The sequence below is a fragment of the Mesocricetus auratus genome, unplaced genomic scaffold (genome assembly GCF_017639785.1).
Source record: "Mesocricetus auratus isolate SY011 unplaced genomic scaffold, BCM_Maur_2.0 Super-Scaffold_15014, whole genome shotgun sequence".
Taxonomy (NCBI): domain Eukaryota; kingdom Metazoa; phylum Chordata; class Mammalia; order Rodentia; family Cricetidae; genus Mesocricetus; species Mesocricetus auratus.
The window spans coordinates 60,908,291-60,932,274 of NW_024429186.1; the positions used below are offsets into that span (position 1 = coordinate 60,908,291).

Below are 23,984 nucleotides of genomic sequence, written 5' to 3' on the forward strand. Positions count from 1 at the left end.
AAACTATGTAATTTTTCCAGGATACAGTGCCCAGTAGAAATCCTAGTCCTTTACTCAACAATAATTATTGGCTATAATATCTCTACCTAAGCAAAACACAGAATCAGTTGCATTCTGTTTCACTTTTGGTTTTTGAGACAGGGTCTATATAACTTGGGTTGGCTTCCAACTACTCATGGTCTTCCTGTCTCAGCCCCCTATGCACCACCATGCCCAGCCAAACTGCATTCTTCATGCGAACACTTTTCAAGAATGGCAATTTACTCCTTTAATCCCAACACTCGGAAGAGGCAGGCGGATTTCTGTGGGTTCGAGGCAAGCCTGGTCTACAGAGCAAGTTCCAGGACAGCCTCCAAAACAATACAGAGAAGCCCTGTCTCGAGAAAAAAAAAAAAAAAAAAAAAAGCAATTTACTGTAATTATGGCATTTAGGAGGCCGAAGCAGGAGACTGGTCACTGTGTTCCAGACTAGCCTCAGCATTTCTCCTAAAACCAGCCAAAGGTAGACAGGGCAGCTGTTAGTGTTCAAACATCTATACTGGCCTGTCCTTGGGATTCTGACAGGATAGGCCCTCAGCTGCAGCTGCTAAGAGCACCTCCTGTGCATATTCACTGTGTTCCCCTTTAAAAGGGCCCTGCCCACCTCCCATCCTTCTGTCTTTCTCTCCCTCTGTCTGCTCTTCTCTCCCCTCCCCTCTTCCACCCTCCCTCCCCCTCTCTCTCCCTTTCCTTTCTCCTCTCTCCTGGTGCTCCTGTCTCCGGAGGCTGGTATGCCCCGTTCCCTTTCTCCTTTTTATGATGTCTTTCCCTAATAAAAAGCTCCTCTGCTTAAACCCTGTCACACGTCATCTTTCTCTCGAGATCTGATTTTCTTAAATTACAACAGTAGCAATGTAGTTCCAGCACTTCTACAGCAAGATGGGAGGTGAAACTAGAGAATCCCCAGAAAGCCAACTAAGCTGGCTATCCAGAAAAAACAAGAGACCCTGTCTTAAACAACGCAGAAGGCAAAGACTAGCACCTGAGGGACCCTGGCATGGGCATGCATGAACTTGAACACATACTCGAGCACACACCACACCACACACACACACACAGTTTTTGGGGTTTCTGTTTTAACAGCTGTGACCTATGACACGTGGGGAAAGACACTTGGTGCCAAGTGTGATTGATCTGAGTTCAATCTCTAGACTCACACAGTGAAATGACAACTGACTTCTGCCAAGTTGTTGTCTGAGGCCCAGTGTGGTGCACACCTGCAAACCTTTAATCCCAGCACTCAGGAGGCAGAGGCAGGTGGATCTATGCAAGTTTGAGGCCAAGCCTGGTCTACAGAATAAGTTCCAGCACAGCCAGAGATACATAGTGAGACCTGTCTCACAAAAAAAAAAAAAGGTTGTCTTCTAACCTCCACACATGTGCTACAGCATAAGTGCACCCACATGGAGATACATGTAACAATAGTTACCAGTAACCCAACCAACTTTATCGTGGTCTTATTGTTTTTAACATACAATACTATACAGCCTAATAATTTAATTATTAATTTCCCACCAGCAAATTTATGTATTATCTATTATCAAAACATAATTTTTAAATAGTATGTGAGAAACATAGAAATGGCTTTAAAAACAATCAAGGACTATGGAACTCCCAAAACACGTAAAACATTTAAGTTGGATACAAACATCACACATTATGAACTATAATCAAACTTTTGATTTCAATGTAAATAGCAAAGCTGAGGGTTTTTTTTATAATAAAGTTATTTTATTCTAAAATAAATAAAATTTCCTAATATTCATGATCAGATTATTCTACCATATCTCCTTTAAATTTCTAGGGGGTTACATTGACCACATTAAACTATAAAGAAAGTTAACACCCTTTAACTTATCACTTGAAGTTTATTTTAAATGTACCCACTAGCTCTGTCTAATTTCTAGGGTTACATTGACCACATTAAACCATAAAGAAAGTTAACACCCTTTAACTTATCACTTGAAGTTTATTTTAAATGTACCCACTAGCTCTGTCTAATTTCTAGGGTTACATTGACCACATTAAACCATAAAGAAAGTTAACACCCTTTAACTTATCACTTGAAGTTTATTTTAAATGTACCCACTAGCTCTGTCTAATTTCTAGGGTTACATTGACCACATTAAACCATAAAGAAAGTTAACACCCTTTAACTTATCACTTGAAGTTTATTTTGCAGCACTTTTCTTCAATATCATGTAATTTACTGATCGGGACTGTTTATAAATGCAATGCTTGGCTTTTGAGACAATTAAAAACCTTTATGTACTAAAATTTTACATCATGATTTGTTTAACTTAAGAAGTGTTATGACGGTGAAAGTAACAGAAGATTTAAAGCAGAAATATGATGACTTCTGGAAAACACCGGCCACTCCTCCCTCATGTCAGAAGAGGAGGAAGACAAAAGGAAAAGGAGAGACAAAAGGAGGGCAAGACAGGCAAGAAGAGTCTTCTCCCCACTTGCAGTGACACCATCGCCACGGCAGCTCATACGAAGGCATCTTCTTTACATGTTATTGAAGCCCATCATGCCTTTCATATTGCCAGCAGCACCTTGCTGAAACTGCCTCATCATTGACTGAAGTCCGGCCATGCCACCTAGAGGGAGAAGAGTAAAACAGGTCAGGTCATTACCACGTGGACTCTGAGGTAGTCACTGCTTTTGCCTAACAAGTACTTTAATTTATAAAAAAGTGTTTTGACAGCAATTCAGTGAGTAGCCTTTAAAAACATACCAAATTGAAATGTGTGTTATTAGCTTTATTTTTATCTAAAAAATAAAATGAAAAATGTGCTTCATGAAGTTATCATGAGGAATAAGGTAAAACATGAAAAGATTTTAGAATAGTTCCTGTCTACAATCAAGAACTCTAAACAGAACATTTTCTATGACAAGACTAAGTCTTCTTGTAATGAAAATATGGGATGGGGCTGTGTTTGTTAAGCACTTACTATATGACCAGAACTATACTAAAGGCTTTCACATATATTATCAGCTCATTTATTTGTCACAGTCTCCTGAGGAGCCATTATCTAAAATCTCTATAAAATTTCCTTTCTATAGAAAAGGAAAGTGAAGTTTACAAAGTTTTAGGGACTTTTCAGAGACTACATAGTGAAAATGGAGTTCAAAAATGTGTGATTTCAAAAGTTCTATAACTAAAAACACCCACCTAAGACAGGGGAAAGGTCAGTGGAAGAAGTATTAAGGACAGATGAGTAGGGCTGAGAGGCAACTCAGTGGGAGAGTGCCTGCCCAGTGTCCATGAGGTCAGGCTCAATCTCCAGGACTCCACCTGGAAGCCCAGCACTTGGGAGAGAGGCAGGAAGTCAGATGCTCAAGCCCAAGCTGGGCTGTGCGATAGGACCCAGCCAGTGTGGCCTGCCTGAAATTCCATCTCCACACAGACAAAGCAAAACAGCGCCCCCCCCTACCCAATAGGCCAGACATGGTGGCACAACCTTTAATCCCAGCCCTTGGGAAGTAAAGACAGACAGATCTCTTTGAGGTGAAGGCCAGCATGGCTTTCATATCAACTTCCAGGGCAGCCAGAACTACATAGTGAGATACTATTTCAAACCCCTCCTCAAATCCCAAGATAAGTAAACAAGATAAAATAAGTTTTAAAAACTAGAAAATCAATTGGGCTTGGCAGATGGCTCCTGAGGTAGCAAGCTACATGAGCATGAGGACCTGAATCTGAACACACAGCTGAGCCAGGGGACAGCGCTAGAGCTACTGCATTGTGCATCTATAATCTCAATGCTCAACAAAGATAAAGGCTTAAGTCCACTTGCCTGGGCTATTCACATGTAGCAGCAAAGACAACAAGATACTGCTCCAGCAGGGCAGAAGGCAGGGACTGACTTGGAAGTTTGTTCTTTGATCTCCATGAGAGCAATGCAGCATGAGCAGACACTCACATCATATACACCAGACACAGAGACACACGGAGACACAAAGCTCTTCAAAACATTTTCTGCTTATCTAGAATGATTAGCCAGTCAGGATTCAGATGGTCTTCTCCTTCCACCACTTACCTTTTAAACAGGTTTTCAGATATCACTAGAAAGTCTTATCATTAAACTACAACTCCATAAATTAACTGCATGCTACAATTGACCAAGTTTTTTGTATTTACCCATGTGATGAAGAACTCGTGGATCCATCATTTTGGCCATTTGCTGATTCAATTTTGCCATCTGTGACTGACTCACATTCTTAGACATATCACCACCTGATAAAACAGAAAATTTTCATTAGAATATCACATACAGTTAACTAATATTTTTCTCAATTGTATGTTTCTGAGGAAAAACACAAGAAAGTCTATATAAAGGATCATATGAAGGGCTTTTCATTGTTTTTACTGCATTAGCCCTGGCTAAACTGGAATTCACTATGTAAGCCACGTAGAGACCCACCTGCCTCTGCCTCCCGAGTGCTGGGATTAAAGGCATGCTAGTATTTTCTTAAAGCTATGATTTTCCCTGTTATCTTTAGCTACAATTGTGAAGAACCAAGAAGCAGAACTGCAGTGAGTGGTTATGGACAGGGGCAGTGGGACTGCTTAACAGCACCATGAGGTGGAGCCCACACCTTCCCTTCTGACCCCAAGGGCCCCACCACATACAACAACCAACAAAACTAGGCAGACCCCTGCCAGGGCCCCTGGTGAGGCAGGACTGGGAGGACCTCCACAAGGAAGACCCAGAGGACACAGAGAGGCAGCTTTGTCTGTGCATGTGTGTGCTCGGGGAATGGGGAATTCCAAAGGACCAAATAACACAGAGACACAAAGCTTCATTAATGTGTGGTACTTGAAATGGCTATCTATGTAGTGTTTGCTTGCCAAAAGTTACTTCATTAAAAACTAATTTAAAATTAAAACTATGGCTGTGGCAGGACTGGAGAGATGGCTCAGCTGTTAAGAGCACTGGCTATTCTTCCAGAGGACCCAGATTCAATTCCCAGCAACCACAATTCCCAGCTCAAAACTGTAACTCTTGTTTAGGGCATGACACTTCATACAAATATACATGCAGGCAAACACCAATGTACATAAAGCAAAAATAAATGAATAATTTAAAACTATATGGCTGTAGCTGGAGCTCTAGGTACCCTGCCTAGAATGCAGGAGGTGAGCACCACTACTGCATAGCTCAACTTAAGTATTTTTTATATTATAGAAACTAAATCAAAATAGGGCTAGAATAATCAGTTAAGTTCTTCAGAAAAACAATACCCTTTTATTTTATACTATACATAGCAAAATAAATTCCAGCAGGAATAAAAAGACAAACGAAACCAAATCTGAGCAGGTGATGAAACTGAGTGGTACAGTGCCTACGTGGCAAGCATGGATTCTGGGTTTGAGTCCCAGTCCTACAAAGTCAATCAAACAAAAAATGAGTACAAGAAAATACTCAGTTACATGAATAAAGGAGCTCAAATTAAAAGAAAAACAATAAACAGGCACTGCTTACATTAAAATGTTTTCTGTTTGATTGATTGATTGAAACGTGGTCTCTCTATGTAGCTTTGGCTGTCCCAGAACTCGCCTGTTATAAACCTGGCTCGCCTGTTCTTCCTGAGTGCTGGGATCAAAAATATGCACCACCATGCCCAGCTTTGTTTTGTTTTTTGAGATAAGGTCTTACTAGGGAGTCCTAACTGATGTTAAACTTGAAGATATCCTCCTGCTTCCTAAATGCTGGGATTACAGACACTGTGCCCACTTGAAACTTTGGAGAAGGAGCGGTGGGCTAGAAATTAAACTCAGAGCCTCAAGCACACTAGCCAAGCACTCCACCTCTAAGTTACACCTCTAGACCTAGAAACAGAATTTTATCAGAAAATATAAATAAAGCAAAATGAAAAACCTGAGACAGTCTTTGCTGATGAAAAACAAGGATGTTATTACTAAAGAACAATAGGGACAAAAAAACCAAGAGACTGAACAAGGGAGAAGGGAATCCCAACAAAACCACAATCAGTGGACGCACAAAGGAAAAATCAAACTAGAAACTACCTTAGAAAATTACTTAGTGTCTACTTTACTTCTCATCAGAGAAGACAAAACTGACTCCATGAAATTGCCTAGAAACTGACCAGGACACAAATGCAGACAAGCCAGTTCAGGATCTAACAAGAAGCATGAAAGATACCAGCACTGTTCAAATAGGACTTAGTGGGGACGACGGACAGACGGGGTGGGGGATTCTGATACTGGGTCTAGCTAGGTAAGGAATTACAGGTGATCATATGGCAATACTTTTGCTACTTCTCTTGTCTCAAGGATGCTGGGAATATAAGCGTGTGATAGACAACCCTGTTAATCAATATATTTTGAAGAGTGTTTGGCAACATGGAAAAATAGGTATATCAACTTGTGTCTCCAGTAGCATTTCTGGGATTCTCTGAGGAATGAAAAACAGTTCATTTTTTAAATACTCTTACATTCTCTAAATATTCTATAGTAAAGTATGTTGATAGAAATAAAATCATTTTCAATATTAATGTCTACCAACTTGATTCTAAAAACAGGTAAGTCATGTATTACATGATAAATCTTGGTGGCACCTGACTGTAACATTAAGTTCAGATTGTCTCTCTTCAGGAACCCAGGGACTAAGACAGGCCCTACCACTGAGCTAAGCCCCAAGCCCAACAACATGAAATTCAGCAGCGATTTATCCAATAATATTTTGTTTCTTAAAAGTGGTAAAGCACTTTCTCCCCTTACCTTTGAAAAGTCCTTTGATACCACCCATCTTTTTTACCATCTGTGCAAACTTGGTATACTGCGTCAGAAGTTCTTGGACATCTCTTGTTGATACACCTGACCCTCGAGCCACTCTCTGGATTCTGCCTGGTTGCTTACTAAAAACCTTGGCACCATCTGTACTGTCCAGTTCTGCAGACAAGAACCAAATAACAGTGGTCAAGTACTTTAGTGTCTCCAGTCCTAAAAATGGAAACTTATTTATTAGAAAATAGAAATAAAGTCAAATGAAACACTTGGGGCAAACCCTGGAGCTGAACAAGGAAGAAGTGAACACAAAGGAAACTCAAATGGGCAGTATATAACTTCAGAGGGCTGTACAGATATGTTTTTTATTTATTTTTATGTTTTAGAGACAGGGTCTCATGTGTCCACAACTAGCCTCAAAAATCTCTATGTAGGTAAGGCTGACCTTGAATTTCTGAGCTTCTTGCTTCCATTTCTTGAGTGCCAGGACTACAGTGTTTGATACCACACTCAGTTTACTGGGTGATAACAGAAGGATTCCTGTATGCAAGGTGAGCACCCTACCAACCCTCAGATATGGGGGGAGGGTGTGTGTTGATGTATACGTGTGTATAAATGAGTACTCTCCCAACTTATCTGTTTGATAGAGGGTATCTCAATGAACTAAAGCTTGTGGTTTGGGTAGGCTGGCTGAGCAGCAAGCTCCTTAGGGTTCTGCCTCCACTCCTCAGCAGAAGGTTTAGAAGCATGTATAATCATGCCTAGCTTCTGGATGTGGATTCTGAGGCTCTGAAATTCAGTCCTCTTGCTTCACAGCAAGTGCTCTCACCTCCTGAGCCATCACTCCAGCTTGTTTCTTTTTACAGAGATAAAGCTTCATTTTTCTCTCTGTACTTTATAAAATATCTTATATACAGAACAACATGTAAATGGTCAAACCACAAAGCAGATTTAATCAATGTTACTGTTTGCCATGTTTACTTTAAAGGTTTTTTTTTAAGATTTATTTATTTATCATATATACACTGTTCTGTTTGGATGCCAGAAGAGGGCACCAGATCTCATTACAGATAGTTGTGAGCCACCATGTGGTTGCTGGGAATTGAACTCAGGATCTCTCTGGAAGAACAGCCTGTGCTCTTAACCTCTAAGCCATCTCTCTAGCCCCTACTTTAAAGTTTTAAAGCAGAATATATTTAAAAAAATATTTATATCATTAGAATAAAAAGAACAAAGCAAACTTATATATACTTTATTTAAAATTTAAACAGAACATCCTGAGAACCAACAGTCATAATGACATATACCTTTAACCCCAGGACTCAGGAGGCAGAGGCAGGAGGATCTCTGTAAGTTTGAGATCAGTTTGGTCTACATACCAAGCTCAAGGCCAGCTAAGGCTAGATAGTAAGAGTTGGTTTAAAAAAAAAAAGGGGGGGGATCTGAGGACTTCTGGAACTCTATGTCTATTACTCTGTATTTCACATGTCTATTCTTTCTGTGTCCTCCACACATCACAAGAATGTGGCATGTTTCAAAAACAGAGCAGAAGCACTCACACTGATTCTACCCTATTAAACAACTGCTAACTTCTAATTCACAAATTAGACCTCATAAGCAAGTAGAAACAGAAGACTCTATGTATAATTAATGTTATAATGCAGAAATTATAACTGGTAATATTCTAATCCTTTTGCAGTGTACTCATGAGTCCCCTTTAGTTTTTTTGTTGTTGTTGTTGTTTTCGAGGTAGGGTTTCTCTGTGGCTTTGGAGGCTGTCCTGGAACTAGCTCTTGTAGACCAGGCTGGTCTCGAACTCACAGAGATCCACCTGCTTCTGCCTCCCAAGTGCTGGGATTAAAGGCGTGCGCCACCAACGCCCGGCTCCCTTTAGTTTTTTGATCATTCCAAATGTAAAGTGTAGTTCTTCTGCCTTTACTTGTATGCAATGTAAGGAATGAGGTGGACTTAAGTCAAAATATCTACTTTGAGCTAAACATGGTAGGTGGCAAACATACTCAGGAGGTTGAGGCAGGAGGATCACAGGGTTTGAGGGCAGGTGGGATACACAGCAAACCCTGTATCAAAAACAGAAAAAAGGGGGTAAAAAAAGAAATCTACAGTATAACTGTCTCAAAACAAAACAAAACAAAGTAAAATAAAGAGAATCAGGATACACACATAACAGAAAATACCTCTCAGTCTCTTTTTCATTGTACCTCAGGCTGAGCTCGAACTTGTAATCATGTCTTGGTCTTGAGTAACTGGATTATAGGTATATGATATGCCTAGTCCAACACTCTTCATAACATCCATGACAGTCTAGATGGCTCAACAGATAAAGCTGCTTGTTGTAAGCCTGATAACCTGAATTCAATCCCTAAAATTCATATGATAGAAGGAGAACCAACTTCCCCAAACTGTCCTCTGACCTCTACACATACATACCAAGTCCCTCCACCCCCAGCTATAAATAACTGTTTTTATAAATGGGGGGAGGGGGTCAGGGGAATCTGGGCAATGTTGGTTCATGGCTTTAATCCCAGTACTTGGGAGGTAGAGGCAAGCAAATCTCTGAGTTTGAGGCCAGCCTGGTCTACAGAGCAAATTTCAGGTCAGCCAGGGCTACACAGAGAAAACAAACAAACAAACAAACAAAAAACACCCAAAAACAAAATAAAATCGGGGTAGGGGACAGTTCAGTGGTTGAGAACAAACCAGGGTTTGTTTCCCAGCACCACACGCTGGCTCTCAATTGCCTTTCACTCCAGGTTCAAGGAATCCAACGCCCTCTCTGACCTCCCTAGGCACAGCACACACGTTGTGAACAGACATACATGCAGGTAAAATATCCATACACATAAAATAATAATTAAAAAATCAGCTTCCATTATTAAAACAGTAGGTGGCCTCAGTCTTAGGACCTCCAGTGACTGGCTAACAGCATAAGAAATACAAGCCTAGCCGGGCGTTGGTGGCGCACGCCTTTAATCCCAGCACTCGGGAGGCAGAGGCAGGCGGATCTCTGTGAGTTCGAGGCCAGCCTGGTCTACAGAGTGAGTTCCAGGACAGCCTCCAAAGCCACAGAGAAACCTTGTCTCGAAAAACCAAAAAAAAAAAAAAAAAAAAAAAAAAAAGAAATACAAGCCTGCAGAGTTTCTAGAATCAGTCCAAATACAGAATGAAGCCAGGCCTGGAGGCACATGCCTTCAATCCTAGCACTCTCTGGAACAGAAGCAGGATATCTCTTTCCAATTTGAAACCACTTTGGTCTACATAGCAAGTTACAGGTTAGCTACGGCTACATAGTGAGATTGTCTCAAAAAAAACTAAGCAAGGAAAAACTATAGATCAAATTTATAAAACAGAAAAATCAAATCTAGAAGCAGAACAAATTCACAAGTGTAGGCTGGGCAGTGGTGGCACACACCATTAATCCCAGCACTCAGGAGGCAGAGGCAGGAGGATCTCGGAGAATTTGAGGCCAGCCTGGTCTACAGAGCGAGTTCCAGGACAGCCAGGACTGTTATATAGAGAAAACTTGTCTCAGGAAACCAACCAAACAAACAAATTCACACAAGTAAACATGATTTCTGCAGAGTACGGCAACAAAGAGCAGTGAAGGTCAGACTGTCTCCCTACACAGATACAAATACTCAAGAGTTACAAATACAGGAATGAAAGTAAAACAGTAAGATTTCTAGAAGACAGTATTGCAGAGTATCTCACAACTCTGAGTGAAAAAGAACACTTTGTCTTGATATTCAGTTACAACAGACATCTAAAGTTTTCAAGATGTTTTGGCTAATGTTTATCTTTTCCTTCTTTAGATTGTTTTTATTTAATTTCTCTGAAACCAAGTGTTGCTATGCAGCTATTGCTGGTCTTGTATTTGTTACATAGCCTAGGCTAGCCTCAAACTCATTCATGGTACTCCTGGCTCAGTGCTAGGATTATAGGTGTGTGTTTAAATACCCAGTGTCTTGGCATTCTCCATTTTGATAAGTTTGACAATCAACATTACTAATTTTTATATACATGAAAAGGGAGACGTTTTGTTTTTGTTTTTTGGTTTTTCCAAGACAGGGTTTCTCTGTATTGTTTTGGAGGCTGTCCTGGAATTCACTTTGTAGACCAGGCTGGCCTCGAACTCACAGAGACCCGCCTGCCTCTGCCTCCTGAGTGCTGGGATTAAAGGCGTGCGCCACCACCGCCCGGCCATTTTTTTTTTTTTTTTTTTTGAGACAGGGTTTATCTATATAGTCCAGGTTGTCCTGGAACTCACTCTGTAGATGAGGTTGGCCTAGACCTCACAGAAATCCGCCTGCCTCTGCCTCTTGTACCGGGACTAAAGGGATGTGCCACCACTGCCTAGCTGAAAAGGAAGATTTTTATTTATTAATATTATTTCTGCTTTCTTTGAGGTAGAGTTTCATGTAGTTCAAGCTGGCTTGAACCTTGTCTTACAGCTCAAGAATAACCTTAAATTCCTGTTCCTCCTGCCTCCACCTCCCAAATATAGGGATCATAGATGTTGAAACTATAAATAAACTTGTGGGAATTGTGTAATTAAGTAAGGAAGTATGTGTCATTTTGATATAACTCATAGAATTTTTTTTTTTATTACATGCCAAACCTAAATATGTTTGGCTGGCATTTCTGTATATACTCCTTTGTCAGGCATAAAACAAATAAAAACACAATTTCAAAAAGAAAAAAAAAGGCTTTCAGATGTGCTAGAGCCATCATGTATCCTACAGAGTGACTGAGAACAGATTCAAGAAAAATGTCTAGGATAGATCCTAGTCCCTCTACTGTCTAGTGACCTTGAAAAGATTTTTCTCAGCATGATTATATCTCAATTTCTTACCTGGAAAAGATGGTAAACAGTGAATTATCCCCCTTAAGAGCTGTGATGATTAAATGCTTTATATTTGAAAGGTACACATTAAGTACTAAAAGAGATAATTAAAAAAACCCTGAATTTGATTGTTTATTAATAAATGGCTTTTTAAAAAAGATTTACTCATTTATGTATTTTACGTATATAGGTGTTCTGTCTGTATGTACAGTTACAGAAGAGAGTACCAGATCCCATGTTATAAATGGCCATTACAAATGGCTGTGAGCTACCAGTGGGTACTGGGAATTGAATGAAGGACCTCTTACCTTGATCATTCATACTATCCATTATTGTCATCAGTTTCTTTAGCCTTGCCATTGACTCCTGCTCATTTCCTTTGCTCATAAAATCTGTTCCAAAACCTGGAATCATCCCCTGGAACAGATTTCAACATAGTCATCAATGACTTAATATTGCTGAAAATGTCAGTATTTAAATACTAGCTTTGAAACCAATTCTTAAAAGTTCCATGTAACCAAATGATTTATGTAAATATAAGTGTTCTTAGAAATCATAATAAAAAGACAAAGTATATTATATAAACTCATAAAAATACTGTAATAAAACCCACTATTTTAAACAATTGATACATGCTAATAAGGCAGGCGGCGATTCTGTGTTAGCGCCATGCCTACTGCAATGCAGTGTATTAAACTTGCTTTCTTTGTACAAACAAAATGAATACAACATATAAAGAAACTTTAGAAACATTTAAAGATAACTAACCAAGATCTGACTGAATGGGCCCATTTTCATGATATTCTGAAACTGTTCATACATGTCTCGCAATGTAAACTGACCTGAAATGCAATATAAATAATTCAGATATAGCAAAAATGTACATTTCCATTCAATAAAACTAGTAATTTCCTTAATCATGTATCTTGAAGCATAATATGCAATCAATGAACATTCATCGCACAGTTACTGTGTGGAAGACAGGATGAATGCTGTAAGGAGTAATAAGCACATGGACAGATTGTATCACAGAGAAGCTTACTATCCCAGCACATTAAAAAGTACACATGCAAATAAATAGAAATGTAGGAACAAGGCAAACTACACCTACTAAAATGGCTACAATTAAAAGGCTTGAACACAGCAAAAGCTAAAAATATAGAACATATAAAATTCCTATGCACTATGGGCAAGAATACAGAATAGTGAAAATGATTTATAAGATTTGAAATGTCAGGTTGGAGAGATGATGGCTCAGTGGTTAAGAGCACTGTTTGCTTTTCCAGAAGACCCAGGTTCAATTCCCAGCACCCACATGGCAGCTCATAACTGTCTGCAACTCTAGTTCCAGGGGATCCAACACCCTCACACAGATATACATACAAATGCACATAAAATGAAAATAAATTGAAAAAAAAGATTTGAAATGTCTTAATACCTTAGCTATCCACAGTTAGGAAAACAGACAGACTGAGGACAAAACAGCACTCAAATAATGCCAGAAGTGATGACACAGCCTTTAATGCCAGCAGAGGCAGAGAGTTTGGGGACAGCCAGGTCTACACAGAGAGTTTTAGGACTGCCAAGGCTATAGAGAGTCCCTGTATGACAAAACTAGTGTTTCATTCATGATTATAAAAAACTTCATTGACTATAAAAATATTTTGCTGATGGGCATGGTGGCTCACACCTGTATCTCCACACTCAGGAGGCTAAGGAGAGAAGATTCCAAGTTTATAGCCAGTCAGGACTACAAAGGAAGACTCTGTCTAAAAACCAAAAACAAATTATATGGGCTGGTCAGTGGATGAGGTACTTGCTGTGCAAACTGATGACCTGAGTTCAATCACTGGAAACCACAAAAAGGTAGCAGTAAGTAGGGAGCTGACTGTTCTCTGATCTCTATTCACATGCTAAAGCATGCACGCTCATGCACGCGCACACACATACACATCAAATACACACTAATAATAACAACAACAATAATAATAAATTAAGGGCAAAATCATGTTGTGTGAAATAAACTGAGGGAAAAATGGACACAATACAGAATTTTGAAAATACCTGTGCTGGAGAGGCGGTTCAATGACTAAAAGTGCTTGCTGCTCTGCTGTAAGCATCAGCATTTAGATTCTAGTATCCACTTTGGTCATTCATAAGAAATGAAACTAGATGTTTGCCACCAAGCCTATGAGCTGAGTTTGATCCTCAGAGCCCACATAAAGGTAGGAGAGAAGACGAGACTCCAGCAAGTCATCCTCTGATTTCCACTCGAATGCATGACATGTGTAAGTACACACATTCATAAACATACAGGTCAATTTTTTTTTGTAAAACAAAATAAGTGATCACTGAACAGAAAATCCATGCAACAGAATCAAGTGAAAACTTTGAAAAGGTAGGTAACACTGTTAACAACTGGAGAATGTGAAAACAATCATTAAAAAATTAGGTAGGGCTGGAGAGATAGCTTAGAGGTTAAGAGCACTGACTGCGCTTTCAGGGGTCCTGAGTTCAATTCTCAGCAACCACATGGTGGCTCACAACCATCTACAATTCAATCCGGTGTCCTCTTCTGGCATATAGGCAGAACACTGTATATGTAATAAATAAATAAATCTTAAAACAAAAAAAGAAATTAGGCAGAGCTTGGTGACCTCAGAATAACCAACACGTAAGGAATAATAACAAAAATACCTTAATCCCAGCACTCGGGAGGCAGAGGCAGGCGGATCTCTATGAGTTCAAAGTCAGCCTGGTCTATAGAGCGAGTTCCAGGATAGGCTCCAAAGCAATACAGGGAAACCCTGTCTCGAAAAACAAACAAACAAACAAAAAAACAAAACCAAAAATACCCCAGAGATCTAAACAGTCAGAAATCTGAGAATAGACAAACTATGTACAGTATACAGAAGTAGAACTAGGGTACTGCTTCAAGATAGAAGAAGGGGCTGGGATGGTGCCCACCTTTTCTCCTAGAACTCATGAGGCAGAGGCAGAGGCAGAGGCAGGGGATCTGAGCCAAGCCTAGCCTACGTAACAAGTTCCAGGACAGTCAGGACCACATTGTATCAGATACCGAGCAAGGTACTATGAATATGAAAGATGAAAAACACAACTATGATCCTTACCTTCACCTCATGCAGGGAAAATAAGCTAAATATCAAATGATTGTGATGAACGACAACAATTATAGAGTACAAAGGAACATGCATCAGAGTCTTCTAATTTAAGTCTAAGAATCAGGTAAGGCATCAGAGGCGAGATCTAGTATATGAATTAAGTACTAGTCTGCAGATAGTATAAAGAGAGGATGTATGTAACAGACAGAGGGTCTAGCAAAAAGTGTGAGCAACTTACATTTGAGAAATTGAAAGCTCAGCAACGCTGGCACAGAATTGTAAATACAGCAAAGTCAAAAGCTAATGCAGAAGGCAGGAACTAGATAATGGGAGCTTTATAAGCACTCTCAGGACAATGGGAAGCTGGTGGGGGGTTTTAGATTGATGGGGTCACAGCTTAATTTTTGAAAACGCTCATTTTCTGAATAAAGAGATCAGCCAGGTTTAGTGACACACACCTGTAACTCCATCATTTCAGAGGCTGAAGCAAGAGGATCTCAAATTCAAGGATGGTTTGGTTGTGGAAGTTTGAATGATAACAGTTCCCATTGGATCATACATTTGAATGTTTGGTTCTCAGTTGGAATATTGGTTGGGAATGATTAGAAGGTGTGGCCTTGCTGGAGAAGTGTCACCGGAGTGGCTTTTGAGATTCAAAAGCCCATTCCATTCCCAGTTTTGCTCTCTTTGCTTTAAACCTGTGAATTATATGTAAGCCCTCAGCTACTACCCCAACATCTGCTATTGCCACGTTCCATATCATGATGGTCATGGACTCATTCTCTGAATCTGGAAGCAACCTCCAACCAAATACTATTTTATAAGCAACTGAGATATGAGATAAGATAGCATGAATGCAGAACAGCTGAGAGAATGGTCAATAAACTGGAGGTATTCAAGAGGTAAAGTACTACAACCAGGAGACAAATGGGGGAAAAGGTAGACAGAGGTAAGGAGAAAAACAAACAAAAAAGGCTAAGGACATGGCTCAGGGGTAGACTATTTGCCTAGCATGCACAAGACTCTGGGGTTGAAAAAAAGTATCAATAAATGACACCCAAGTTTGTGACTCCAAACACAGGCAAATGATGTTAATACTCACTGATAAAAATGGTGGTGTGAGCCAAGCAGTGGTGGCACACACATTTAATCCCAGCATTTAGGAGGTAGAGGCAGGCGGATCTCTTCTGAGTTAAAGGTAGCCTGGTCTACAAAACAAGCAAGCAAGCAAACGAACAAAAAATCACTAAAAAGTGTAATGACACACCCTGTAATCTCAGTGCCTGAAAGGCAGAGGCAAGAGCAAAAGGTATTCCAGACCAAACCAGGATACAAGACCCTGGGCCACACACACACACACGCACGCACGCACGCACGCACGCACACGCACACACACACACACACACACACGCACGCACAAAGTGTAGTTTGAATTTTCAACTATTTTTGTTTCAAGAATGAGAATAAAAGTTTCTATTTTAACTCTCAGCTAATTTGATTATAAGATAACAAAACTAATTCAGTAGCTGCTCAGAAGCCCAAGAATTAAAATGATTTGCATATAAATCATCTAAAACAAGCATTTGACCTCTTTTTTGGAGACAGAGTCTTATTATGTAGCCCCGAATAGCCTGGAACTCATTTTGTAAACCAGGCTAGCTTGGAACTCAAAGAGATTAAAGGAATATGCCACTATGCCCAGCTTAAAAACGTATTTATTAGAATTACAGACATTATCATTTCCAATGAATTAGTAGTAAATGCATCAAAAAGATGGGCTGGAAAGATGGCTCATTGGGTAAAGGTGCTTGTCTTGCAAGTCCAATAACTCAAGTTCAATCCCTGGAACCCATGTAAATAAGGAAAAGAACAAACTTCATCCAAAAGTTATCCTCTAACTACTTCATTTGTGCTATATAGGTCATGTGCTACTCCCTCCCCACATATAACTTTTTAAAAAGAAAAGAAAAAGAAATCAAGGGAAAATACGATAGTGTATGCCTGTAACCCAGGAGGATCAGAAGTCCAAAAACAGCTTGAGCTGTATAGTAAGATCTCTCTCAGAAAATCAATGGGTTGGGAGGTAGACAGCAGTAAAGGGCATGCACAAAGCCCTGGATTCAATCCCCATCATCACAACAAAAGAAAGAAAAACAAAAGAGAAAACATTTGAAATCAATTGGTTTTTTTTTTTTTTTGCTACAAATATACCATGCTTCAGCTTCTCTATAAGTGCCTCATTATCATCCAACTTCAGCTCGTTCACTTTATCTATCAGTCCTTCAATGTCACCCATACCTATAAGACACCAAAGAGAAAAATGAATAGCTAATAATATGCTCACCTTTACGTTATGCAAAATACACTGGCATGTAATAGTTCTGCAAGGTTAGTTAAGTACTCTTACTGTGTTTTACATGAAAGAAAAAATGATGCTAAGGAGGAAGAAGCAAAGGCGTACATTAGGGAAAACAGCCCAGGGCTAACCTTCTAATTCCATGCTCTCTAACTATACCAGGTTAAGACGACAGAAAAGTTTTACTATCATTTCAACTTCTATTACTATAAATACAAAGTTATGTATTATGTGCTCAAATGCTTCCAAAAAACTGCATCCAATAAGTCATTTTACCATGCCACCCACAGAAACAAGAGGTTGGAAGGCTGGGAATGAGCACAGCAGACAAAAGGCCCTGGTTCTGACCCCAGCGCTTCAGAGAAGAGGAAGGAAAGAAAACAAAGGACTGACCATATACAGCTACTTAGTAAGCTAGCGTTAAAATCCTAACTTGCGCTAAGATCCAGGCTATCTCAGATCTGGTTCTATTCCACGTTGTACGTACCAAGAAGTTTGCTGATGAAAGGCTGTGTTTTGAAAGGTTCAAAGTCATCTATATGTTCCCCTGTACCAATGAAAATAATTGGACTTTTTGTGGCAGCAACTCTATACAGAAAAAAAAAAATAACCTCAAAAAAGAAAACAAATAGCCAGAAGAGTTTTCAACGATAATAAACAAAAGGTATCAAATTCAAGCTTTGTTTTGTTTTTCACTAGTTAGAACTACACTAGACAGGTTCCAAAATCCCATTTATACTTAAATCTCTTTTATGGATCATTCACTACTAAAGTATTATTAAAAACAGAGTAAGAAACTCATAAATATACACATAATCCCAAGTCATAGAATAAATGATTTACAGGGCAAAGGGTTTAACACCACAATAGTGAAACTTCAGCTGATACTCACGCACTGAGAGCACCACCTCCTTTTGCATGACCGTCAAGTTTTGTCACTATTACTGAAGCTACATCTACTTTATCTTTAAAAGCCTTCGCCTGCGCCTCGCAAGCCTGTCCAATGGATGCATCCATCACATAAACAATGTTGTCTGGTTGCTAAAAAGAATACAAAGACATGTTTTTACCAGTGGTAAGAAAAAGTCACCATGAGCATGTATAGAAGACTCATTATAAATATCATTAATAAATACTGCCTGAGGGAGCACCATGAATTTAGTGGCATATAGGGCCTGACTAAGAGATGAGTAAGAAAACCCTTGAGCCCATAATATATACAAGAAAATATGGTAACATCTTTGGAAATTATTCTGAACTGAGGCCTGAATAAAGGAAAGTTGCCTGGAGGTGATGGCGCACACCTTTAATCCCAGCACTTGGGAGGCAGAGGCAGGCAGAACTCTGAGTTCAAGGCCAGCCTGGTCTACAGAGTGAGCTCCAGGACAGCATGGGATACATGAAATCTGTTTCAAAAGCAAGAAAGGGAGAGGGGGGAGGGATGGAGGGAGAGAAAGAGGGGAAATGAGGACAAGGAGGAAAGAAGACGAAGAAGACTAGGAAAAGGAGGTTATGCAAACACCTTCTAGAATGACGCCAAAGGCAAAGGAACAGTAAAAGCAAATCAGAAAAAGTACAAAACAGAAGGCTGTATTCTGAAAACAGATTCAGTAACAGACTGAGGCTGTGTCCCTTAGATCTGTTCCCATTCCCCAAAATAATAGGAGCACTAAAAAGACACTAATAATTAGCACCAATTACTAACAAAGAATTATTGACAGCATCCCAATAGCCAAACATGAATTTCTAATATATGCAACAGGTGTTGTGCTACTTCCTACCCCTACATTATTTTCAAAACTTTATTTTTTTGTATGGAGGTTTGAATAAGAATGGGCCCCTAAGCCTCACATATTTGAATGCTTAGCCATAGGAAGAAATGCTACTTGAGAAGGATTAGTAGGTGTTAGGTGTAGCCTTGTTAGAAGAAGTGTGTCAGGCCCAGAGGCTTGCTCTCTTCTGCTGCTGCCTACAGATTTGGATGCTGCCACTTCTCCAGCACCATGGCTGCCTGTGTCAGTCACCATGTTCTCCACTATGATGATAATGGACTCTGAAATTTTAAGCCAGTACCAATTATATGTTTTGTTTCTTTGAGAGTTGCAACAAAACAGTGACTAACACACAGGTCTCACTATATAGTCTTGGCTAACCTAGAGCTAGATATTATCATGCTGGCTTTGAATTCACAGAGATCCATCTGTGCTTCCCAAGTACTAGGATAAAAGGCATGTGCCACCATACACAGCTTTGTCTTTTAGGAGCTTTAAAGGAGACACTAAATGAAAATATTAATGTTTCATTTTGAGAAATCTTCAAAATTATTGTTTCTACTGAATTTAGATGAGAAAAATCAGCAAATATTTAAGTTTAATTCTTTTTTCATTATTTTTTCTATACTGAAGACCAAAAATGACATAAAGTCCTTATCACACAGTAATAGGTACCCAAAACAGAAGTAAGTTACTTAATAGCTATCTTAAGCAAAGAGTAACTTATAGTCACCAAAAACTCAATCGGGTTTCATAGCTAACCTGACTGACTTCCTTTAAATAATGTTCCATGGAAAGCTACTTACTATGGCATTAGAAACTTGAAGCATTTCTTCAAACAAAGAATCTTCTTGTTTGTGTCGACCACTTGTATCAACAATAATAATTTCAAAATTTTCATTTTTAAATTTCTCCACTCCTTCAGAAGCAATGATGACAGGATCCATTTCTGTATAGCTATTAAACATGAACAAATGATTTAACACTACGATGGGAAAACATCAGAATTCTATTTACTTGGAAATTGTCAGTTTACTTTTAATCTATTCTGAAAAAGTAAAAACATTATATTTTCAATTTAGAAGAACTTCCTTATAAGTAAAAAATACAGAAGCCATTTCTTTTTTCTCTCTTTATTTTTAAATATTTATTTGTTATGTGTATAGTATTTGGCCTGCACATATACCTCCACTACAGTCCAGAGGTGGGCACTAGAACAAATTATAGATGGTTATAATCCACCATGTGGGTGCTGGGAATTGAACTCAGCCATATCTCCAGCACCTAAGAAGCCATTACATGGCATCATTAGGCACCACTGAACTTTCATACAAAAGTCTACATTATTTCTAATGTGTGTTTTTTCAGGACTGCTTCCTTAAACGTATTTTAGCATCTTCTTTAATAAGAGAAGTCATGCTACAAAGCATATTATAACTGCTTTTCCGCTTAATAACTCTTTGCTATCATTTTATGAAGTTATTAAATTGAACAGCACCCCCTCAGATGATGACATCATCATTTACTATGTACATCAAGGTTGGTATGTTTGTTAGTATCAAAAAGACATGAAATAAATACTTCTAAAAGAGGAGAAAGAAAGAATAGGGGCTGGAAAGAGAGTGCAGCAATTAAGAGCTCTGGGTGCTCTTCCAGAGGACCCAGGTTCAGTGCCCAGTACCCATAAAGCAGGGCTCACAACCATCCCTCTTCTAGCCTACAAGGGCACCAGACAGATAGACATGTGGTACAGACATATGTGCAAGCAAAATACCCACACACAGAATAAATAAAGCAAAAAATGATAGCTATTAGCATTACCAGACATTATTTAATAAATCAATTATTTTTGAAGATAAGGTTTCACTATGAAGTCCTGGCTAACCTGGTTATATAGATCTGAGTAGTCTTGAACTCAAGATAATTTTCACCTCAGTATCTTTCTTTTTTAGTTCCTCCTTTTTTTGGTTTTTCAAGACAGGGCGTCTCTACGTAACAACCCCGTCAGTCCTGAAACTTGCTTTGTAGACCAGGCTGACCTCACAGAGACCTGCCTGCCTCTGCCTCCTGAGTGCTGGAATTAAAGGTGTGGGTGGTCACCACTCCTGGCCATCACCTCAGCATCTTGAGTACTAAATTACAGCAATAAAACTAAAATTTGCAAATGTAAAGGAACTATATCAAAGATCTTCATAAGAAGTGATAATGAGCCAGGCAGTGGTGATGCACACCTTTAATCCCAGCACTTGGGAGATGGAGGCAGGTGGATCTCTTGAGTTTGAGGCCGGCCTGGTCTACAGAGTGAGTTCCAGGACAGCAAAGGCTCAAAAAAACAAAAAGAAAGTGACAATGACTACATATATACAGTAAGTTACACAAAAAAAATTACACTATCATTCTAAAATTAAATTCCCTTAACAAATGATACAATAAAGTGTACCATTGCATTCAGTTTTGTGTTACATGTATTTATTATTTAATCTTCTATATGTGTATATATACAAGCATGAATAAACCATGGTGCACCTGTGGAGTCAGCACATTTTGAAGAATGGGTACTCTTTCTACCTTCAAGGTCCAGGAGATTGAACTCAGGTTGCCATTCTTGCTGACAAGTGCCATTTCAACAATCCCCACTATATTCATTTTTAATGAGGACTACTTTTTTGAAGTAAAGGGGGTAGTTTTGATTTTTAATTTGTGTGAGTTAGTGGGTGGGTGGGTGGATGTGTGTAACTAGGTACTAAACTCAGGGTCTTGTATATCCTAGGCAAGTGCTCATTCCATAATCCATAAGCTACATGCCCAATCCCCATTTGATGAGTTTTGACAAATTTATGCAATCCATATAACCACTGCTATAGGAATCAAAGTTCCAAGCAGTTGTGTGGGCTAGTTTTATGTCAACTTGACACAAGCTAGAGTTATCTACAAGACCTCAACTGAGGAAATGCCTCCATAAGATCACTGGGCTGGTGGTCCTGGGATCTATGAGAAAGCAGGCTGAGCAAGCTGAGAACGCAGGATGAACAAGTCAGTAAGCAGCACCCTTCATAACCTCTGCATCAGCTCCGGCTTCCAGGCTCCTGCCCTGTTGAGTTCCTGTTGTGACTTCCTTCAATGGTGAACTACGATTTGGAAGCATAAGCCAAATAAACCCATTCCTCCCCAAGTTGCGTTGGCTCATGGTTTTTCATCATAGAAACAGTAACCTAACTAAGACAGCAGTCAAAAGACTCAATTTAATTTAAAATAATCTATCTTCCTATAAATATTTGTATAGTAGATGACAATAAAAAGCATTAAAAATGCTGATTAGGTATATTAATATATACTTCATTTTTGGTTTAAAGATATATTTACTAGTAGGTGTGTGTGCATGCACGAACCCATTGATGTGCCACAGTACATATGTGGAGGTCAAAGGATAACCTTCCAAAGTTAGTTCTCTCCTTTCACTATGCTTCTGGGAGTCAAACTCAGGTTGCCAGGCCCCTACCACACACTGTTAAATGATAAAGAATTTCAAGAATATATTTCCTAGCACATATTAATGAGGATGCTGCAGGTGTCTTAAAAAAAAAGGACACAATGTATAGTGGTGTATACCTTGTGAGCTCAGCCCCCAGAAGACAGAGGCAAAAGGATCACAAGTCAGAGGCCAGCCTGGGCTACTAGAATTTTCAAGGGCAGACAGAACTAAAAGTAAGACTGAGTCTCAAAAAGGAGAGAGAGAGAGAGAGAGAGAGAGAGAGAGAGAGAGAGAGAGAGAGAGAGAGAGAGAGAGAGAGAGAGAGAGAGAGAGAGAGAGAGAGAGAGAGAGAGAGAGAGAGAGAGAGAGAGAGAGAGAGAGAGAGAGAGAGAAGACAAATAGTAACCTACCTTCCATAGAATGGAATTCTTGCTTTGGTGGCATTCTGTTTCAGCTGGTCAAAAGCACCTAGTAGACAAAGAATTAATGAAGCCTCAAAAGTAACAATAAAAATCATAAAATGAAAAAAAAATATTTAATTTCAACACACTACCTGCTCTGAATGTATCTGCACATATCAAACAGGTCTTCCAACCTTTTCTCTGGTAATAATATGCTAACTGGGAAAGAAAGATGAAAAATATCAGAACACATCATTTTATATAAAACTTGTTTAATCTTATTTATCTAAGAACTAAAATTGCTCAATTCTCTTGAATGCAATATTAAATATTTTGAGGCACAGAAAAAGTTGCAAAGAGTTTAAATTCTAACTCTCATTTAGTGAATGTAAGATGATAAAGCAGCAATAATCACTGTTACGCAACCACCCTTGCCCTTAAACTATAGCATGGCTAAGGCTCATGGGTGACAGAAAAAAAAATCTAGCAACCAAGTTGGGAAACCCAACCATAGAAAAAAGGGTCATATAATAAATGAAAAACTAAGAAGGGCGGTCTGGAGACATGGCTTAAGGTTAAGAGCACTGACTGCTCTTCCAAAGGTCCTGAGTTCAATTCCCAGCAACCACATGGTGGTCACAACTATCTGTAATGAGACCTGGTGCCCTCTTCGGGCCTGCAGACATACATGCAGGCAGAATACTGTATGTATAATAAATAAATCTTTAAAAAAAATTAAGAAGGGCATGTAAAAGGTGACATAGTGTGTCACTCAAAGGAGAATTTTGCGTCAAAAGAGAATGTAAATTCCTTTATTTTCTTCAATTAAAAAGAAAAGCATTGTGTGCATGCATGCTCTCCTTCCCTACGCCCTCTCTTTTCCACCCGGTGGCTGTGGCTGGCCTGGAAGGAACTAGAGAACAGACTGGTCCCAACACATAAAGATCCGCCGGCCTCTTCCTCCACTACATCTGGCCATACCTACAGTCTTTAAGGACAGGAGGTGCTTTTTCTTTTTCAAAAGAAACCAGACTAAACATTATTTTTCATTGTTTGTCTTGACATGATCTCATACAGCTAAGGCTGGCCTCAGTCTCACTATGCAGTTAAAAGTGACCTTGAATTCCTGATCCTCCCACCTTTACAAGTATCAGAGGCCACAGATGTGCATCACCACACCTGGCTTAGAAGTCTAACATCCTGA

The 23,984-nt window shown here is 39.3% G+C and overlaps 1 protein-coding gene across 3 annotated transcripts in view; it reads right to left on the reverse strand.

Moving 5' to 3' along the window:
• The window catches only part of LOC101833350 (signal recognition particle 54 kDa protein), a 64,592-nt gene that overhangs the window by 21,267 nt on the left and 19,341 nt on the right, over positions 1–23,984 (reverse strand). For 2 of the 3 annotated variants that reach the window (XM_040743075.1, XM_005080500.4), the window contains exons 6-16: positions 22,933–22,999; positions 22,790–22,847; positions 19,714–19,864; positions 18,028–18,176; positions 17,623–17,723; positions 16,991–17,077; positions 12,426–12,499; positions 11,966–12,074; positions 6,791–6,961; positions 4,187–4,282; positions 2,191–2,642 (exon numbers count right to left, since the gene is read on the reverse strand). In XM_040743075.1, coding sequence (XP_040599009.1) covers positions 2,551–2,642; positions 4,187–4,282; positions 6,791–6,961; positions 11,966–12,074; positions 12,426–12,499; positions 16,991–17,077; positions 17,623–17,723; positions 18,028–18,176; positions 19,714–19,864; positions 22,790–22,847; positions 22,933–22,999 — 1,155 coding nt within the window. In that variant the 3' untranslated portion in view covers positions 2,191–2,550. Of the gene's footprint in view, positions 1–2,190; positions 2,643–4,186; positions 4,283–6,790; positions 6,962–11,965; positions 12,075–12,425; positions 12,500–16,990; positions 17,078–17,622; positions 17,724–18,027; positions 18,177–19,713; positions 19,865–22,789; positions 22,848–22,932; positions 23,000–23,984 lie in introns of those variants that run through there. The other variant, XM_040743076.1, reaches the window with a different exon arrangement.